The sequence below is a fragment of the Pipistrellus hanaki genome (assembly GCF_964339955.1).
Source record: "Pipistrellus hanaki genome assembly, chromosome: 3".
Classification (NCBI taxonomy): Eukaryota; Metazoa; Chordata; class Mammalia; order Chiroptera; family Vespertilionidae; genus Pipistrellus; species Pipistrellus hanaki.
Window position 1 is genome coordinate 22833136 of NC_140505.1, and position 22174 is coordinate 22855309.

The following is a 22174-nucleotide window of genomic DNA, read 5'->3' on the forward strand; positions in this document are numbered from 1 at the left end:
GAAACTGATTCCAGGAAAGTGGCTCCCGGAGTAAAAGGCTCTGCTGCAAGTCCCAAGTCCACCTGTAGAGTGCAGTGTAGAGACTCAGGCTGGGAGTTAGGAGACCCAGACTCAGACCCTAGTTCAGGAAGACTCTTCAGCTCTTCGCCTCTCAGTCTCACTGGCCTCACTTGTCCTGCTTCTGCTCTGTCCACCTCACATATACAAGCTGAACTTCTTTCCCTACCTCTGAGTTCTTTGAAAGCAGGGGATAAATGAATTTAGTCTCTAGCAAGCTGCTTCGGGCCTTGTAAATGCTCCACACATGTTTGTGAATAGATAAATGAGCAGAGGAAGTTTTAGATGGTCTTCTCAAGCCCATCTCATCAAACCCAGAGTCATAAAGCTCAGATGATACTCAGAAGTAACCTCTAGACCTCAGCTTTCTGAGATGCCCAATGAGAGAATTGAATGTCATGACCTCTAAGCGCTGAGATTCTATAATTTGGAAAGGGAGCAATTATCACAATCACCAGAGCCTCAGAAATCCTGATCAAAAGACTTGGCATCTGGTTTCTGCAGAAAAGATTACTCTCCAGCAGAAACTATTGCTTCAGGTGCTCCATTTATTAGAAATGCCGAAAACCCTTTACCTTCAAGATCAACAAGTACCCAGCAGGGATGGGTGCATGTGGGAACTCAGTAAGACTAGCATGGCTTCGCATGCTTTCCCTGGCTGTGTTTTGGCGCTGGAAGTGGTTTATGTTTTTGTGAATAATCAGATGCCCCAGCTTCTGGATGCTGCAGTAAATATTGCCACATACTTGGCGAGCGGGGCCAGTGCCAGAATCAGAACCACAGAGTCATTATCCTATGAATGACTATTTCACAACACTCCTGAAAGTGGCAGTGCTTAGAGCAATCCTCCATGGGCTACGCGTCAATTCTTAGTGGTTATGGCAGGCTTAACATCTACTGCCTGAATTGATGAGCCCCTACTATGTGCCAGGCAGAATCCTGAAAAGGAGCATTGAATAAAATGAAGCCCTTTCCCCTTGAGGTGCCTGCCTTTTAGTGGGAAAAGACGCAGAAAAAAATGGAGAGGAACGCAGATGCATCCTAAGTCGGATAGCAATAAGCATGGAGCCTCAGGCAGGGAGTTAGGAGACCCAGACTCAGGGGATAGGACAGGCCGTAGGAATGGAGGCTCCACAGGGCTCACCTGATGCCTACACTGCAGACAACAAGGCTTCGCTTTTTGGCATGAACTTCCTCCTGGAACCTCAAATAACGCTCTCATGAGGAAGGCCAAGCAAGCCTGTGTTTGCTAGCATTATAAGAATAGAACAGAAAACTAAAATAATGAGGTGGGGTTTTTTTTGTTTGTTTTTTGTTTTGTTTTGTTTTGCTCCTGGAGTTACAGCTGGTGGTTCCCAGTGAAGCATCTAATTGGAACCAACATTTCCAGGAGTTCAGGAGAACAGAGGCCCTGAGCATTCTCCTCTTGTTCTCTTTTTATGGGGGGCTGACTGGTAAACGTGTAAGATCAATTAGTTCACTGCAGAAAGTGGGTTTTTTTTTAATTGCTATGCCCTCCAGAAAAATACTTGTATTTGATTAAGTAACCTAGCAATAATCCTGGAAATGGAACACATGAAGCTGATATTGGAATGTGCGTAATTATGGAGCTATTTATTCCAACAAATATTGAGCATGTACTCTATGACAGACCCCAAACTGGGTGCCGTGAGGAATAAGCAGCCATGGACTTCACCTTCAGGCGGCTTAGCTTCTACTAGGACATGTGAGATGTGCTCAACATTCCCATGCTGCATTGAGCTGCAAGAGAGATGCTGATCAATTCAAAGGCAGAGATACTCCAGGTTCTGGGGGTCAGAAATGTCTTCCACGATGGATTGTGAGCTGAGATTTTGAATGAGTCATCCCATTGTACATGGTTCTTGCAGTGGCAAGAATGACATGGTCTCCGGCTGAGTAGAGAGCCCCTGGCCCCTACATAGCCTCGTGGTGTGTGTGCTGAGACCGCCATAGCCAGGGCGACAACACAGCAAACCCAGGGAGGCAAGTCCTCTGGCTTCCCCACCTCCAGTGTCCCTATTTATTCAAGGCCATCCCTTGGATCTCCCTGGTCCACTGCCTCAGCCTCCTGACCAGTCGCCCTGCTTCTGTCCCTATGCCCCAAGTCTATTCTCCGCATAGCACCTGGGATGATCATTTAAAAACTTACATCAGACTGAACCTCTCTTGTGCAAAACATTCCAATGGCTTTCTGTCACCTTACCGTGGAATCCAAGTCTTCACGGCGGCCCGTAAGCTCTTCAAGATTTTGCCCTGGAAATTTCTCCCACCTCCGTGCCCACTACTTTCCCCCTGAATCACTCCCCTGAACCACTCTGTCCTTCTTGTCCCCCAAACCAGCCAAGCTTACCCCAGAGCCTTTGCACATGCTTTCCTCTCTTCCAGGAATGCTTTTCCCCAGAAGCCACTTGGTCTTCTTTACTTCTCTTGGTCTCTCAGAAGCCGTGCCCTTAGAGAGACCTTCCTTACCACCGCATCTGAAATACCTTTCTCCTCCATGGTGCTTCTCATGAGCTGACATACATTTGTTCATTTTCTCGGTTATGTCTGTCTTCTTTACCAGCATATGACTGCCACACACTTGGTCTATTTTGTCTGTCTTGCTCAGTGCCTGGAATAGTACCTGGCACAGAGTAGGTGTTTAATAAATACATATGGAATGATCCCACAAAGGCACTGGTAGGATTATATTCGGCATGCTCTCATCCCAGTTTTCATCAGCCAACGCCAGCATTTGACTTCCTCGAATGCTGAATGGCTTCCAAGTCTCTATCTTTATCTATTCCAGGCTCAAATATCCAATTGCTTACTATATATCAGTTTTCATGTCAATGCCTCAAAGACTCCTTAAGGAGGATCTCCACACAACTCTGTCCTTACCCTCTCAACCTCTTTCCACACACTGGGTTCCCCCCCTCCCTATACAGTGTTCCTGGTCTCAGTGAATGGTGCTTCCATCTCTGAATAAGCCAGAAATCAGAAGTCATCCCTTCGGGCTCCTTCACTGTCTGCCCCCTCCAATTCCTCACTGAGACTCTTCCCCTTGTTTCATCTCGACACTCATAATCTCTATGCAAACTACCAACACTTCTCTCCCAGGCTAGTGTAAGAGTCTCATAACTGCCTCCCCCCATATCCACCTCTGGGCCCCTCCATATGCCTTCTACGCAGTAGCCAGTGTGATCCTTTAAAGCACACCTCCTGTCACGTCACTCCTGTGCTTCTGTCTGTGGTTCCCTTCCCTCTGCTCTTAGGATAAGGGTCAGAATTGTGAATAGCTGTAAGCAGAGGGATATTCTATCAAGACACGCCGACACAGCTGTACAGTTTGTCAAATGATGAAATACATCCATTCCTCTTGGTCAATCCCCATTGCCTCAAGCTCTTAAGTTACCATCACTGCTGCTGCTCTGTCTCTCCCCCCACCCCAACCCCACCCCACCCCCGCCATCCCGTAGATCTTTCCTCTCAATCAGCAACTATAGGTTAACACAATGCACACAAACAAGCACACCTACACTGCTTTGGGCTCTGGGGCACACTGTCCCAGTTGTAGACTGTTGTGATGAGAGCCCCTGCCTGTAATATAAGGTCCAGCACAATCCCAACCTCACTCTCCAGCCTAGCTGGTTCTTTTGCTCTTTGCACTACAGCCACTTCAGCTTTTCTGAAACTCTCTGAGTTTCTCCCTGCCTCAGGGACTTTGGACAGGCTATTCTCTATGATTGGAATGTTCTTCCCTTTCTTCACCTCACTCACCCCTTAGCTCAACTATCTATTCCACACAATAGCCTTTCCTGACCTCCAAATCTAGGTCAAGTCTCTCTCATATCTATACTAATAAAAGAGTAATATGCTAATTAGACCAGGAGACCTTCCGGACATCCTTCCTGACAAAGCTATGGTGGCGGGGCCAAGGCAGAAGTGGTTAGGAGTTATCAGGCCGGCAGGAGAGAGCTCTTGGGGGCGATCAGGCTGGCAGGCAAAGGCAGTTAGGGGTAACCAGGCAGGCAGGAAATCGGTTAGGAGCCCATGGTCCCAGATTGCAAGAAGGATGTTCGACTGTGGGATACGGCCTAAATCGGCAGTTGGATACCCCCCAAGGGGGTCCCAGATTGGAGAGAGTGCAGGCCAGGCTGAGGGATCACCCCCCCACACACACACAACATGCACAAATTTTGTGCACTGGGCCTCTAGTAGTCTCATAAAATCCTATGCTTTTACTTCACCATGCCTAATATAGTTTGGTTTGCATATCTATTTATGTGGCTATTTGATTGATAGTCCTCAGCACAATGGACTACGGTTCAGAGAAGATGAAGACAGGACTCTTTTTTTACTATGAAATCCCTAAAGCTTAGCACTCCACATTAGGTGGGAATGTACAGGAAGACACTGGCTAACAACAATGGGTCTAAAGCGTGAGCAATGCTTGACTAAATGAAAGAATCCAGCATTCATATAAAGATTTTGGTGTTTGCATATGGTACATGTGTGTCCTTATGTGTGAACTTGTTCTGTTTTCTAAGTATAGTAATGATGACGATTGTAAAAATGAGTAGACACAATATGCAATAAGGAAACTGCCCTGAATATTCAGATGTCTCTTATATAAGCCAAGTTCCTCTTTTCACACTACTTAGAGTAATTACTTCCTATTATGGCAAGCAGCATACATTCTTTCCACAAAACATACTATTTGAAAGTGTGTTACTTACATAAGGATCAGCATTTGCTGTATGGCTGCTGTCACAGTCCACCAGCTCAAAAGATTCAAGCAAAACACATTCTCAAAACCATGACCTCAGGACAAGAGCCTGTTTTCATCTTCCCCAAAATGACGAGTGGATGTTTTTAAAGAGAAGAAGGTGCTGGAGCCATTAGGAGGCGAGCCCTGTGACCATTACCCAGCAGCAGCCCTGTCCCAATGGGTGCACTAATGTGCTTAATGAGGGCGTAAGTTCAACTGCTATAGCCCTTCCCCCATATTCTCCACTCAAGAGCAAAAACCATAATGCCCCATACAACCAGAATGAGGCTCGGGCAACGCTGGCAGTCCCCAGGGGCAGCCCATCGGCAGCTCCTGCCCCTGCAGTCCCGGAACTAGACAAAGACCAATAGGGCCAGGATCTGGGGAGCTGGGACTAAGCCAGCAGCCAGGAGCTCTGCTCCAGGGCGAAACCTTCCTTTTCCTCCCTCTGACCTTCACTGCCTTGCTCGCAGCCTTCTGCTCTTTGAGAGAAAAGGCTGGTCCGAGCCAGGACTGCAGTCTCCAGGCTGAGGCCAGAGCCTCCCCTCAGTCTCCAGCAGGGCCAACCGCGACCTGTCACTGGCACCGAGCCGATCGATCGATAGGAAGTGGTGTCAATAAAGTGCAAATAATGCCTGGTTGCCCTGAAGTGCTCTGAGGAGAGATGGGGGAGCGGGGAGAAGCCAGCTACGCTTAGGGCTCACCCAGGGAGGGCCAATCAGGACAAAGCCGTGGCTCAGGTGTCATCAAAATCTTCCAATTTCACACCGAAAATGAGCCCTGGCTCCAGGCTTATGCGCGTTCGGTTGTCCCCATTTCTGCTAAATGGATTCCTTTGAGAGCTGGCATCTTAACCCTTGGAAGGCCTCTGAGGCTTGGAGCTCCCCGGCGGGAAGCTGCACTGCAGAGGAGCGTGCACGGGGTCTCTGCAGCTCTGAGCTAAACAGAGGAAGCCTCAGGCCTGGCCTCTGGCACCAGCAATACATCCCCCTGGGGAGAGAGACCAATTCCCTCCCTGGTGGGGACAACAGGACCTCCAGCTGTTTCTGGGGGGACTGTGCAGGGGTCCCTGGGACCCATCCCCTAAGTCACTCTGCCCCGTATTTGACTCCTACCGCCTCTTCCCAGGAAAGAAATGGGTTCGGAGTTTCAGTCTGCTATCCAAAGGCCAACCTTCAGCTCTGCATGGCTGGTGAGACATGTCCTTCGGTCCGTGTTGTATATTTGGACAGAGGAACGAAAGAAAACTCATACAGTTTTTGACCTGAAGTGCAGTCCACACGCTTCACCTCACCTCTGAAGTTCACTGCCACGGGTGTCTGCCTCCTATCACACACCTATTTCTGTTTCCCATCACAGACCACCCGCTCCATTCCCTCCCATCTTTAAGCTGCAAATTTACTCCACAGGAGCCCAACTGAATCCAAATGGGGTCTTGGCCCTGGAAGAGAAAGCAAGTGGTATTTTGCATTTTAAGTAAGAGGGAGGGCGCAGAAGGGGAGGGGAGGCAGAGTTATATGCCCCGCTGGCCTATAAAAATCATCCAGCCTACTGCGACACGGATGAGCCTGGAGGGCATTTGGCTACCTGAAATAAGCCAGTCACACAAGGACAAGAACTGCATGCCTCCACTTTCATGAGGGCCTTAGAGAAGTGAGGTTCATAGACAGACAGTAGACTGGTTGCCAGGGGCTGGGGAGAGGCAGGATGAGGCACTACCGCTTCATGGGTGCAGAGGGTCTGGGGGTGGAGGGTGGGGGGGATAGTGGTACCACTATAGGAATGCGCTTAATGCCATGCAACCGTACACTAACAACCGTTATGATGGCAAATTCTAAGTTATGGGTATTTCAGCATCATTTAAAACAATCTTTCTATGGTTTACATGGTAAAAAAAAAAAAAAAAAAAAAAAAAAGTCACAATGAGTAGATTTATTCTAAATTAGAAACTGCATGTGCACCTGGACGGCTTAACAGGCTGGCAAAAACAAAGCCACCCAATCCACAAGCCCAAGCCGCACCCAGTTCTCATGCTAGGGGTTTATTTCCTCTCTATTCCGCCAATTCCTCCATCCTGGTCTGACCCTGCCCTCCAGCCAGTCCTGAGGTGGCGTAAACTCGGTTTCCTCAGCACGCCCTCCAGAAAACAAGAGTCTGGAGGTTTTAGCCGCGGCAGAAACCTCTAGAGAGGCTGTGTCAGCCACATTGGTTCTCAACCAGAGCCAGTCTCGCCTTTATCAACCGCCTGTGGGCGAAACCACGTCACTCCTTCCTTCCCAGCCTGCAGAGAATCCTCAAAGGCCACTGCTGACAAAGGATGTGTAATGTCACCATTGACTCAACACCCTTCAAAGCCCTTCCTCCTGCCCACGTTCAAAGGCCGCATAGTCCAAGGCCGCAGCAGGGACCAAGGCGACTTCTAAGGGAAGAGGCGGCAGGGGATGGAGCCCAGGGCCATCCCACACTGTTTGGGCACCAGCCCTTCTCCCTGGGGCTCTGCCCTGGGGCGGGACGTGAGCAGCCAGGCGGGGCCTTCAGCAGGCGGAAGCCCTGGGGGAGTTTTGAGGCCGAGGCAAAAAGGTTAATGGAAGCGGATTAAAACTCTCAGGGAGTGGCGGAGCCGCTCTTCAGAGACCACATGCCCATCCCCATCCCACTTACCTGGTTACAGGTGTTAATGTCTACCCCATTCTGCAGGTAATCCAAAGCTTTATCCAAGTTCCCTGATCTCGCTGCCCTGAGAAAGCTGGTAGCAGCATCGCCCTGTGAGGAGAGAGACAGGCTGTGAGTGTGTTCTGCATGGTAACAACTGCCCGATCCCACTCAGGGCCGAGGTCACGGTGGCAGGCAGCTTTGCACCCTCCGGTTACGACACGGTGGTGCCCACTGTCGTACCCAGGTGTGACACGGGTTCCAGAGCCCCTTGGCCAGGACGCAGGCGGCACCAGCCGTGGCGAGGGGACTCCATTCGAAGCTGCGTGCTCAGCACAGCCTGGCACCTTACTGCTCTGACGTCTCCAAGGGCTCTCTGCCCTTACTCAGGAGGCTGTATCATGTAGCCCCTACTCAGCGAGTCACAGATGCAGGCCCCACGGGCACCAAACACACGCTTTCAACTGCTATTTGGCGGGTTTGTTTTTTAAGGACACAGCACATAGCACTTACTGTGCACTAAGAACCATTACGATCACTTTACACGTAATATATATTTACACGCACGCGTATCCGCACGCATTTCATCCTTATTCAAAACACCCACGGTCCGTCCTACTGTGGTCCCCACTTACAGACGAGGGAACCAAGGCACAGAGAGCTGACATGAGGGGTGCAGGGCCCCCCAGCACCCCGAGGCACAGCCGGGGCTCCACTGCAGGCCGTCCGGCTCTGAGACCAGGGAACTCGACCTCCCTGCTCAGCTGCCAGCATCCTGTGAGCTCTAACCCGCTCAACCTGAATGCGTGTAAAGCACTTTGGCTCCGTGGCTGCCGCTCAGCCACCTCCACCAGCCTTTCAGGATGCTTCTCCCAGGAACATCTGTTTGGATTCAGGATGAGTGACAGCCAGGGAGAGTGAGCACTGGGACAACCAAAGCTGGCGAAGGCAGACAAGTTGGGGGGAGGGGGGTGGGGGGAGCACAGGACTGGAAGGGGCGAAGAGGCTCAGAGCAGCTCCCCTGCGGGTCGACCCGCTCGGCCCTCTGTACACAGGCACCTCCTGTTTCCTTATCTGTAAGCCAGGAGGGTAACAGGAAACAATATGTGCTGTTATCATTATTATGTCAGCTGTGAAGCTAAAAGGAATAATACAGACTCTCATAATTATTATACCAGCACAGGGCTTAGCACATGTGCCCACTCAGGTGAGTTCGACAGGTAAGATTGTCACGTGACAGGCCACAGGTGTGTGCCTCTCCACCAGACCACCCAGCCGTGCCTCATGCTGCTTCTCCCCTTGGGGCACTCTGTCTCCTTTCTTCAGGCTCCCTCCTTAGCAAGCATGTTCTAATGGGCTAAATGGTGGTCCCCAAAAGATAATCCCTGGAACCTGTGAATGTCACTTATTTGGAAAAAGAGGTTTTGCAGATGTGATTGAGTTATGTGTCTTGGGGTGAAACTGCCCTAGATTACCTAGGTGAATCCTAAATCTGACAATGGCAAGTATCCTTATAAAAAAACAGCAGATTATAGAACACTTAAAATATGTATCATTTTATTAACCAATGTCAACCCAATAAATTCAATAAAAAATAATAAAAAATTACCCCCCCCCCCAAAAAAAAATACCCACACACAACAAAAACAAAACACAGCAGAGGCCTGGCTGGGTGATTCAGTTGGTGGGAGCAAGCCCATATACATCAAAAGGTTGCGGGTTCTATCCCCAGTCGGGTTACGTCCAGGAGGCAACTGATCAATGTTTCTTTCCCACATTGATGTTTCTCTCTCTCTCCCTCCCTCTCCCCACCCCCCACCTCAAATCAATAAAAACATATCTTTGGGTGAGGACGAAGAAGAAGAAGAAGGAGAAGAAGAAGGAGAAGGAGAAGGAGAAGGAGAAGGAGAAGGAGAAGGAGAAGGAGAAGGAGAAGGAGAAGGAGAAGGAGAAGGAGAAGGAGAAGGAGAAGGAGAAGGAGAAGGAGAAGAAGAAGAAAGAAGAAGAAGAAAGAAAAGAAAAGAAAAGAAAAGAAAAGAAAAGAAAAGAAAAGAAAAGAGAAAAGAAAAGAAACCCATAGCCGAGAAGCTACACAGATTGATGATGGAAAGATGATGGAAAGACAGAGGCAGAGACAGAAGTGATGCGGCCACAAGCCAAGGAAGCCAGCAGCCAGCAGAAATTGGAAGAAGTAAAGAACAGACTCTTTCTGGAAGCCTCCAGAGGGAGCACGCCCTCTCCCTACCTTGCTTTCAGACTTGTAGCCACCTAGGTGGTGAGAGAATACATGTCGGTTGTTTTAAGCCATTACATTTGTGGTGATTTATGAGGGCGGCCACAGGAAACTCATACACATGCTAATGATGATCATCCTGAAACAAAGAAGCCTCAAATCTACAGCCAACAGTCCCAGGATTCTACAATTAAAAGCCTGGGTTCATGCCTTTGCCAATTAAACCGTCAACATGGGGCTGAAGAGATTACAGACACCCCCTTCACAGCGAGGGCTGCCTGCCCTCTCCACCAGCCATCTTAGGCCTACACCCTGCTCTAGAAGATCCGATTCCTCCCTCTGCCTCCCCCACCCCTTCTCAGAAGCTCTGCATCTGCCTGTTCACAATATAGGCACATTGGGATCTCACTGCCCTCCCTGCCTCGCACCCCTCCCCCCAAACCCCCATCTCTCTCTGCCTCCAGGGCCACACCCTGATTATTCCCAGGACTCTGAAGCCCTCTTGCCACTCTCATTTGACAATTCCAATCTTTCCCTTCTTCCAGGTGCACACAACTCCTATCTCTTCTGTGATGCTGTCCTTGGATATTCAATATTGACCATCTTGAAATGTAGAAATGGGAGCTTGATTTTTTTATTTTTTAATGAATTTTAAATACATTATTCCCAAGTGATTTGACTTATGCACATCTTGTCTCCCCAGCCAAGTTGTTTACTTCTTGGGGCAGGGACCAAATCTTCTACCTCTTTTGAATCCTTCAAAACATGAAGTATCTACTGGGCCAAGACCTCTCTTGGTCCAAAACACAGGGCACTTAATGTCACCAGGTTCCTCAGCAAGGTTATCTGTGGTGGAGAAAAGGTTTCAGAAACGAGGGTCAATCTATTGGCTTCCCAGAGATATCAGGCTCAAGGTTTAGTCTCTCAGAAAAACATCTGGTTGTGCCTCTAATTCAGAAGTTCTGTCAACTAGTGTGTGTGTGTGTGTGTGTGTGTGTGTGTGTGTGTGTATCAACTAGTATGTATATCCAACTATTAGGGAAAATACTATATTATTCCCCAAGAATGAAAGTGCTAGAGGGACATATGTCTACCAAACTATCTTCTGCAGCACAATAATCGTATTTGGGATGAAAACCTGAGAACAGTGGGTAAACATAGATGCAATATCTATTAAAGATACTACTTGACTGTTCAAAGCCCTGAAGCTAGGAAGTGAAGGAGAATACTGTATTTATAACAGACAGACACACAGATAAAGAGAGGGTAAGAGAAAGCCGATCTCCACTAGGCTGAAGAGGGTTAAACAGTTTCCACAGTTGTATGATATAATGATGCAATTACAACACTATTACCAGTCTTTGGGCAAGTATATTAATAATGTCTTTGAATCCTCATCACACCTGGTGAGGTAGGCATAATTATCATGCCCATTCTAGAGGTGATGAAACCGAGGAGAAGTTAACAACTTGCCCAAGTTCTATAGTTAGTTAACAGTCAGGAAATCAGTCCTGACTAAAGCCTATGCCTTTCCATGCCCTTGACTCTGAGGTGTGTTCTCAGCAATTTCAAACCTGAAGGTGTCTAGACAACCCTGACAGATTGCTGGGCCTGGGGTGGGCCACATGCCTTTGCCAATCAAACAGTTAATCCATGGCAGAGAAAGGGTCTCTGACCCCTGAGCCCTGTGTCAAGGCCAACACAGGCCTCTACAAAGAATCATCTTGTCCCAGGCTTCCTTTCAATGATGGTAAAACTGATGGCAAAAATAATGTGACTGACTAAGGTCACCTAGACCAGTGGTCGGCAAACTCATTAGTCAACAGACTAATATCAACAGTACAACGATTGAAGTTTCTTTTGAGAGCCAAATTTTTCACTTAAACTTTTTCTAACGCCACTTCTTCAAAATAGACTCGCCCAGGCCGTGGTATTTTGTGGAAGAGCCACACTCAAGGGACCAAAGAACCGCATGTGGCTCGAGAGCCGCAGTTTGCTGACCACAGACCTAGACAGTTAGAAATGAAGTCCCATGGCTAAGACTTTTTCATTTTCTCTTTGGGCTTCTCTAGGCATGGAGCAGTCAGGACGTGAGCAGGATCCACCCGTGAATTGTGGATAATGGTGCCAATCTTGCTGTGCATCCCTCAGTGTAAGCCTACAATATATATATATATATATATATATATATATATATATATATATATATATATATTTTTTTTTTATTGATTTTTTTATAGAGAGGAAGAGAGAGGGATAGAGAGTTAGAAACATCGATGAGAGAGAAACATCGATCAGCTGCCTCTTGCACACTCCCTACTGGGAATGTGCCCGCAACCAAGGTACATGCCCTTGACCAGAATCGAACCTGGGACCTTTCAGTCCGCAGGCCAACCCTCTATCCACTGAGCCAAACCAGTTTCGGCAAGCCTACAATATATTTACTGAGGTTCTACTTCCAGTCCAGGATCCTGCTAGGGCAAAGGGAGAGACAATAATACATCAGAGTATTGGTCCCTGCCCTTGTGATTTGACAAACAAAGTGGCTCAGTTATATAGAGGTCCCCTATGCATGCATGCGCCCACTGATTCACTCTACATGCATTCCCTGAGCCCCACCCAGGTGCCAGGGAATACTTACGCTCCGGGGCAAATGGCCTTCATTGTAATATGAGAGCCATTCTCACCATCTTGCTCTACTGAGCCCATACTCCCCATCTATCTAATTCAATTACCTGCAATTCAATGACCTGTCCCAGGTGCAATCTCCTGGTGATTCCAGGAATGGCCTGTCTGATTCAATAGGACAGAAAGAGATTCAAAAGAATACATTATGTTCCTTTTAGAATATTTACCTGAGTAAATAGTAACCAGGGAAATACCAATGACAATAATAATAGTAATAATAATGATAACACACTAACCAGAGTACCTCTGGGCCGTGACACATCAGAGTAGGGTCCCTGGCCCTCTCTGATTCCACTGTCCACGAAGAGAAACTAGAGGACCTAACGTAGGCTGCTCCCTGTGTCCAGAGAATCAGCCACCACATGTCCAAGGCCTGCACTACCGCCGAGGGCCTGTCCCCCACTCTGGGCACCCCACCCAGGCTGCCCATGTGTGTCTTGCCCCTTCCTCACCTTGGGCTTCATGTTAATCCAGTTTGCCTGTGAGAAAATGGCTTGTGCTTGCATTGAGGGGTGGGGGTGGGGAGTAATACATCCTATTGTATTCCCTTTGGTTACATTAACCGGCTCTGCTGGTTAATCCATGTAATTTCCCTGAAATTCCTTCCCTACCAAAATAAGTTGTATAAACCTCTTAGTATGTTTTAAGCACTCTACTTAAATTAATTCCTTTGGTCCCCCTAATAACATCATCAGGCGGGTAGTTTTGTCTCCTTTGCACAGATGAGGTAAATGAGTCATCGTGATATTAAGCAGTTTATCCAGTCACAACGAATCCATGGCTAGGCCGGCACTTAAATCTAGGTAGTCTGCTTCCTTGTTCTTCTCTTAACCCCGGTGCTGTCCTGCCTCGCGAGCCGATCATCTTCTAGTCCCGGTAAGATTCCTCAAGTTCAGCTCTGGCTGGAGGAAGCCCTCCTCCGCCTGGGCTGAGGAAGTCAGTTGATTGGAAGGGAAGGGAATGGAATTCCTCCTGGGACTCAAGCTGCCCCGGGGCTGCCCAGGAAGGGGAGGTGAACCCGCGGTTACCTGAGACACCCAGACTATTATTAAACTTGCACTTCCTGAGTGGGGTGACATCAACACAGCAGGAGGGAAGTGGCCCAGGGGGGTCCAGTGTCCCGGGAGGGGGAGGCCGGAAGCAGCCTCTAAATGTCAGCGTGCCTGTCACCCAGGAGGTTTCGGAAGCACAGGCAGAGTCCAGCTTCAGGCCGAGGAGGAGAACACAGGCCCCTCACCTTCGCTGGGCGCGGGATGGCCCACGCTTCCCCCGACAACTCAGGATGGACTGGATCACGGTCTCTCGGTGCAACATGCTTATCTCAAAAGATGAATGGGAACTGAGCTATTATCAATCTCTGTCCGCAGCAATACAGCGGGATCGCTTTCCCAAAGGGTCTTGTTTGGGCAAAATGCCGTTTCTTGAACAAAGTCATTGTCAGACTCAGGAAGAGTCCCGGTCCTTTGCCCTGCGGGCTCTGCAGCAGGTCAGCAGGCTGAGGACAGGAGGCAGCATCCCCATCAGCAGGACCGGGGGGCCGCCCTCCACATCTGAGTGCTCCTCCACATCTGAGTGCTCCTCCAAACTCCTGCCTGGTGTCCCCGGAGCCCAAGGCAGCCTCCCCGGGAACAGCTCCAGCACACCTGTGCGCCCTGCCTCCACCCCACCCACTACAGAGAAGCAGGTGAACCCTGGGCTGGCCTGTGTGTTTCCATGGAGAGTTCTTTCCTCCTTTCCAGAGGTTGTGTTGGTAAAGCCTGGCACACTGTCTCCAGGTGCCCCAGCAGACTGGCATTGGCAGAGATAAATGAACAAGTTAAAGGTGTCATTGAGGAAGCGAAATGCAAGCAGGAGTCCTGGTTCCTTATCTCCCAACACAGCCGTGAAGCCGCGGGGGAAACCCCGTGCTCCTCCGGCATCGCCTGCTGCAGGGATGTGGGAAGCCAGAGTGGACCCCGCTGTCGGGAAGCCCTGGTGTGCACCCCTGGCTCAGCCACTTGATGCTCTGCCCGGCCCAAGTTCCCAAACCTCAAGGTCCCCTTTTGCTAAAATGGGGGAACTACACAGCTCTGCTGGGGGTGCTGCAAGGATGGCAAGGACCTGGGCGAGCCCCAGGCTCCTGGGCACACCACAGGTCTGCCTTCCTCTCACCCCATTCATTGCCTGCTCCCTGTGGGTCCTCCTGGCCATCATATTGCTAAGATTTAGGGGTCAGGAGCGCCGCGAGCGAGCAAGCAAGCAAGCGAGGCGGTCCCTTCTCTGGCCAAGGCCAAGTCCATGGCATCCCTGCTGTGCCAGCCCGGTCCCCGGGAGGCCCCACCAGCAGAATCCGCTCAGTGGGACTCTCCTCCAAGCGAGAGGGGGACGTGGCCTCGGCCACAACCCCGCGCGCCCGGATGGGACCCCTCCGGGACCGTGTGCGGAGGCTCCGCGCTCCCGCGTGTGCGCCGCCGCCAGCCGGGCCGCCTCCCAGCCCGGCCCCTCGGCCTGGGCAGCCTCCGGGCCAGAGGAATTTTCCTCTGGATCCTGCTGGAAGCCTCCGCGGCCGCCCGGAGCGCGGCCCCGCACCCTCCCGAAAGTTGGCGCCGCCGCCGAGCCCGCAGCGAGGGGCCCAGGCGGCGGCCCCCGGCGCGCCGAGTCCCCGGCCCGGCCGCGGGCAGGTCGTCACTCACCGCGGGGTCTGGACGGGACCTGCCCTGTCGCGCTGCCATCGTCCGGCGCTGCAATCCGAGCCCGGCTCCCCGCTCCCCCTCCCCCGTTATCTGCTCGGCGGCGGCCCGCGGAGCGCCAGCAAGTTGCGCGGCATCTGGCTAAAAATACAGGCTCCCTGCGCCCGCCCGCCCGGCGGCTCCGGGCTCCGGCTCCGTGCGGACTCTGCGCCCTCCGCCCGCCCTCCAGCCAGCCAGCCAGCCGCTAATGGGATCTCTTCATTTTCTCTCCATTATTGTGTCAGATGGGAAAGTTAATGGGAAGCGATCTCCGGAGGGAAGGCACCTGCTGCCAAGCCCAAGCCCGGAGGAGGGGGTGCGTGGAGGGTGCGGGTGGGTGCGGCCCCCGAGCTGCAGGTGCCGGCCCTGTGCGGAGGGAGAGCCGCGGACGTCCTGCCGCCGCAGGAGGAAGGCGCATACACATGGCCAATGGAGGTGAGGAGCTCCGAGCTGCAGGGCTGCCCTAATGAATGGCCCGGAGCCTGCACAGACCGCCCGGTGAGCTCAGCACAGTCTATGTGTGCCCCATTCACCAGTTTGCATGATTTGGGCTCTTCCATCGGTTGGTTCCTGAGATGCCAGCTAATCAGCCTCTTCCGGACTCCTCTGCCGAGAGCGGAGACGCCGTGAAATGCAGCTGAGAGGCAGGACGCAGATCTGTTCCTATGTCTCCTTCAGCCCTGAAGCCTGCCCGTGTTAATGAAATATCACCCAGGGCTGGAGGGAGCGCCCCGCTTCCTGCTCTGAGACCACCCTCGACATTCCCTGAGGTCATTTCAGGGGCACATGTCAAAAGGATGTGGAGACTGGCCAAGTCTTGGGGGTGACAGCAGGAAATGCTAACAGCAGACTCCACACTGAGTCACAGACATGGTCAGCAATGCCGGTCGCCTGGGCCTCTGACAATGCTGCTTGTTGAATCACAGCTGTTCTGTGTTGAGCCTGGCTTCATGTTTTCTTCAATAGCATCTCTAGACACAATACCAAATACTCCTTTCCACCCCTCCTGCCCTGGCTCATGCGCAGAGGAGAGCTGTGTGCCGGTGAGGAATTAACACGTTGAGCACCTTAGGTGATGGACATATTTCATTGCCTCATTAGTTCTTGGTGAAATACAAATTAAAACCACAGTGAAACACTGGTATACATCTATTAGATTGTCTAAATTAGGACTGACCATACCAAGTTGTTGGCGAGGAAGTATATCAACTGGGCAGGAGGCAGGGGTTATGAAGGAACAAGAGGAAACTTCTGGACATACACTACCTTGACTGTAGTGATAGTTTTATGGGCATACATAAAACTAAGAACCCTCACAGCCACCCCATAAAGTAGACAATGCTAGGATGGTTGCATGGACAGGGAAACCTAGCCCAGAGAGGTTAAGAGTTAGGGCCAAGGTCACTGATAAATATACTGAGTGGCCAGATTATTATGATCTCTGAACACATAATAATACACACACACACACACACACACGTGTGTGTGTGTGTGTGTGTGTGTGTATTAGAGTCCCGAGGCATGAATTCGTGCATGAGTGGGGTCCAGCCAGCCTGCCCAGGGGGAAGGGACATGGGCCGTTGGCCGGCCTACCTGCTGGTCGAACTCCTGGTTGAGAGGACAATTTGCATATTAGCCTTTTATTATATAGGATATACACTGAGTGGCCAGATTATTATGCGTTCAGAGATCGCAATAGTCTGGCCACTCAGCGTAGAGGGGCCAACTGACCCAAAGCTGTTCCATGAACAGCACTGCCGAGATACATACCAACAACCATGTGGCCAGGGCCAAGAAGGGCTCATGTGGAGGATGTTCCTGAAGGGTAGGAAAAAACTCTGAGTTTCCCAAAGGTGCCATTCCACAATTAGGAGAAAGTCCCAAATTAGTGGGATAGATAAAGATCAAGGGAAAAGGTGGCCAAAAAAAAGGATGATCTGAAGTATACAGGGCAACTAAATCCTCCCCAGCTGGGTGAAAACACTGGTGTTTGATGACAACAGCATCAGAGTTCTCCAGGCCCAAGACCCTCGATGTCATCAGAGGACGAATTTCATTTCGGGACAGGCCACCTCTGAGAGGCGGCTGGGAAATGCCCACATTTGAAAAAATCCAAAGGGCAGGCTGTTTGGATGCAGCCCCTTCTCGCCCCACGCACACATTTTTATAACACAGGTCATGCTACAGCTCTCTTGCCCCGTGCCTCTCAGATCTGCTCCATCTTCTACATCAAGAGCTTCAATTAATAAATTATGGTTACTGGAACAGCCCTGATCATAGCCCAGTGGAATAGCTCAAGGGATTCCAAAGCACTGATCCAACATTAATATTTAGAGAGAGAGAGAGAGAAAATGCCCTACCCAAATGGAAGATGAATAGTACGTACAATACTTTCAAAACACTGATGTAATTTAAATGAAAGTACAATACTTTCAAAACACTCACTCAATGAACTAAAAGACTATTATTTTAATAGCTATATTGAGGTATAACTGACATAATATAAACCACATACTTAAAGGTATAATTTGGTAAGTTTTATGTAGAGCCCATAAAACTATCACTACACTCAAGGTAAAGTATGTCCAAAAGTTTCCTCTTGTTCCTTCATAATCCCTCCCTCCTGCCCAGTTGATATACTTCCTCGCCAACACTTGGTATGGTCAGTCTTAATTTAGACATTCTAATAGATGTATATCAGTATTTCACTGAGGTTTTAATTTGTATTTCACTAAGGACTAATGATGTTGAACATCTTTTCAGGGGCTCACTTACCATCCCTATATGTGTTTGTGTGTGTGTGTGTGTGTGTGTGTGTGTGTGTGTGTAGTGTTTTGTTTTATGATGTATCTGTTCAAATCTATTGACCATTTTTTGTTTGTTTTCCTACCATTGAGTTTTAAGAATACCTGTTTTTAAAGATGAGCTATGCTGAGAACTTGCAAGAAATGTTCAATGTTAAATAGCAAAAAAGTCCCAGTCTATAATCAAGACCCAGATCTATAACCACTGAGCCCAGTGCTCTTTATTCCATACAATGCTGTAGTATATACCATCACAAAAAATAAAATAAATAGAAGAGATAGTCACAATGGACCAGAAGCAGAATGCAATCCAAAGTACTATGAGAGCAACAGGAAAGATGCTGAGGTATTATCAGGGGGGTTGAACATTCAGAACTGCCAAGAATTCTTTCTATTTTTTTTCCTGGTAAAGTCATTTCAATGGTCTTAATTTTGCAAACTGTCAAGATGACAGTTTTAATTGTGCCTGCTTTTTATCTCTTTTATCTTTTTTTAATTTTTCATTTACAGTTGACATCCAATATTATGTTATATTAGTTTCAGGTGTACAGTGCTTAGACATTTATATGCTTTATGAAGGATCCCCTGATAAGATTAGTACCCACCGGCATCATACATAGTTATTACAATATTATTGCCTATACTCCCCGTGCTGTACTTTAAGGAATTTTTTTACATCAGCCGTGACTTCATTAGGGTTAAAGCTTTGCAACTGAGATATGCAAAGAGTCAGGCAAAGCCCAAGAGGAGAGGAAAGACAACAACTACAGACATTTTGCTCAGTAAGGCCAGAGATTAAAGGAACTCAGATGATAGATACACGTAAAGAAGAGAAGACTGAAGGTTATAGCCCTGAGGATATAAATTCCTCTACCCTGGCCAGTTTGGCTGGATGGATAAAGCGTTAGCCTGCGGATTTAAGGGTCCCAGGTTCGATTCTGGTCAAGGGCAGGTACCTTGGTTGTGGGCACATCCCCAGTAGGGGGTGTGTAGGAGGCAGCTGATGGATGTTTCTCTCTCATTGATGTTTCTAACTCTCTATCCCTCTCCCTTCCTCTCTGTAAAAAATGAATTAAAAAGTATATATAGCCGAAACCGGTTTGTCTCAGTGGATAGAGCGTCAGCCTGCAGACTGAAAGGTCCCAGGTTCGATTCTGGTCAAGGGCATGTACCTTGGTTGCAGGCACATCCCCAGTAGGAGGCAGCTGATCGATGATTCTCTGTCATTGATGTTTCTAACTCTCTATCCCTCTCTCTTCCTCTCTGTAAAAAAAAAAAAAAAAATCAATAAAATATATATTCTTTAAAAAAAACATATATATATATATATATATATATATATATATATATATATTTATTTATTTATTTAATTTTTTATTTTTAAGATGTAAATTCCTCCAACTCTAGAGCCATGGGGCTAACTACATGGTGCCCTTCTTTCCCAGTTGTGGTAGCCCAGTCTCCACGATTCCATTAGAGGCTTCTCACAAGCAGAGGCAGCTTGTTTCAAACAGTCAGTAAGCCCTCCCCCTTTCCTTCCCCCTCACCATCCCACCGGCTCCCTGTGTGACTAGCTGGGCAGTGGTACCAAATAAACACTTGCTGACTGAAGATGACATGCCCACCATTTCCATTAGCCATAAGGACACTGTAAGTCGTGGGTTACATTGATGTAAAGAAGATTTAGATTAGATAGAAAGAACTCTCCAGCTGTAAGGGATGGGACTTAATAAAACTCATTATTCACAAAGGCCTGCATTTTTGCTGGGATCCTTCAGGGTAGCAGAAAAAAAGGGAAACTCATCATTTGACGTGGTATATAGAATCAGAGAATATACAAATTAACGTGTAAGGGTCTCTTTGGGTTCTAGGAATTCAAAAAGAGAAGCCATTATTTTTTCCTCTTTAAGTAACTGCCCCTTCTCATCCCTCCATCCCTGCCACACCCTTAGACAATGAATAACTATCCTGCCCCTTGCCGGTTTCCTACTATTCTTCATCCTTCAACTTCTTATTGCGGGCAGTCAGTGTGCCCAGGACATCTGCCACGAGAGTCACTGAAACCAAGGCAAAGGGACAGACAGGGATTGATGGGCCACAGAAAATCGAGGGGTTCTCAGTGAGGACGCTGGACCACTTGTTCCATCCTACAGGTTCATGGCGTCCACCGTTTTTTCCAATCTTGCTAAATATTTTACCGACTCTCTCGCGGTTGACAAGCATAATGGAATGCTGGAGGCTCCGTCTTTGGAGTTCTCTGTCCTCCGGGCCACATGAAGCTACACCAGGAAGAGACAGTGCAGGGAGGAAAGGGCAAGAAATGCCATGTGCAGCTCATAAAACCCTTGGATAGCGTGGGAGCCTGGCACCCCCTGCTCTGAATTCTCCTGTGAATCTTTAGCTCTTCCAGAAACTTCTTTTTTGCTCAAACGCCAAAGCAAAGAATCCCAGTTGGGTGGGATTCTCAGATGACGCTGCCTCCCCGGAAGACTTAGGGGAACGGGAACAGGCAGCTTCCGGTGGGGGCTAGCCTGCCCACGGCTGCCCTCTCTGAAGGAACATCGGGGCTGAGATCCGGGGCAGAGCCGGATCCCAGAGAAGGGCCTCCTGGCCCCTCACATGCTGGGCAGCCACCACTATTCTTCCCATAGTTCACTGGAGGACAGACGGCCCCTCCCACTGCCCCTGCTCCAGTCCTCTTTGTAATCTACTCAGACTTGGAACTGACACAATCACGAGAGCACTATTTGCTTTTCTGGGCAGGCAGCCTTAAATTACTCGAAGTTAATAAGCCCCCTGCAGTTGAGTTGCATGACTTGTGACAAGGGAAATAACTTCTCATTGATTACCTCATCAGCTGAACGAAAATAATTTGGCCCATCTCTCCAGGTATTCTGAGACTAATATGAAAACGCCTAGCACCGCTTCTGGCACATAGTAGGTACTCAATAAATGACAGCAGACACTCTTTTTTTCCCGTCCTTTGCCTCCCCCTTCTTTCTTTTCAACCAAAGCATTTATCAAAGGTAAACACCTCCCCACGCCACCCCCAGATGTGTGGGGTGGTACCGATCTTGTTTCTGAAAGATGAAACAGGGGCTGGAGAGCAGGACACAGGCTTTATTGGAGAAGATCCCTGCCGGGCTGCCTTCCAGAGGAGAAAGAGCACTTGTGCTGGGGTGAACACGCCTTTTGAGGGGAGGAAAAGGAAGGGACGGGGCTTAGGGCACTCAGCACACGCTGATTGGTGGTTTCATGTAAGGCACATGATTAGGGACCTAGGGACTTAGGAATCGGGGGCTTAGGGTATTTGGCAGGTGCTGATTGGTGGTTCAATGTACAGTCCATATAAGGTGCCTTTGTAGGTGCTCAGGAATGTCTATGCTGCAGGTACAGGTCATGTCATACTCTGTCCATCAGCTGTGGGAAGGGAGGATCTATCAGTTTCAACTCCAGGAAATTAGGGCCTAGTCACTGCTTAGCCAAAGTCAAACATCAAACTCTGAAAACAGGACCCCCAGAATCCCCACCGTAGCAACTGGGCCTCCTAGGTTTGTCACGCACCATTTTCCATGCCCATTCTCACTGCAGTGAGACAACAACTCTCCACTTGCACATACAGCTGGAGCCCTGCTCCCCAGGGGGAGTGTGACAGCCACTCTTGCAGGAGTGCTATGTCGTGGTCTACTAACAAGTGCTTCCTGGCTCTACCCCATTCTTCTATCTGTCCCGCCCCTCACCCACTGAGGGAGTGGCCCCCGCTCCCAAAGTCTCTGGGCACAGCCGATAAGGGTGGGTACCAGGAGCTCCACCCTTTACCGAGAAAGGCAGGCTGGGTTATCACCACAGGAGCCAGCCATTCACCACCCCGGGCGCTTATAAACCATCAAGAGCGTCGCTGCTGGGAAAATGTTATTCCTCTTACAGACACCACAGCCCCCTCCTGCACCAGCCCGCTCCCCGGTTACTTAGAAACTTTATAGAATATACACCATTGAGTGGACTAAGAAATCTAGCCTGTCTCCCTTCAGGCCTTGTCATTCCTTTTTAACCTTTGTAGTAGCGAGAGAAGAAAGGGAGAGGGGAAAAAGAGAGTCCTGGTTGTTTTTCTGTCTAACCCTGTGCGGTGAGCTCCCAGTGGCCTCATCGGCGGGGCAAGGGATCCCGAGTGTGGGTCTATTTAGGGAGGCGGTCAGAGTCCGGTGTCAGGTCCCACGGTGCTGGCACTGATCTCTCTCATGTTCCTTTTAAGAGGGTTGGC

The 22174-nt window shown here is 49.3% G+C and overlaps 1 protein-coding gene across 8 annotated transcripts in view; it reads right to left on the reverse strand.

Annotated features, from left to right (window-relative positions):
• The window catches only part of ANK1 (ankyrin 1), a 211195-nt gene that overhangs the window by 86438 nt on the left and 102583 nt on the right, over positions 1-22174 (reverse strand). For 7 of the 8 annotated variants that reach the window (XM_084879775.1, XM_084879771.1, XM_084879777.1 and 4 more), the window contains exon 2: positions 7490-7591. In XM_084879775.1, the coding sequence (XP_084735901.1) occupies positions 7490-7591 (102 nt within the window). Of the gene's footprint in view, positions 1-7489; positions 7592-15073; positions 15227-22174 lie in introns of those variants that run through there. The other variant, XM_084879776.1, reaches the window with a different exon arrangement.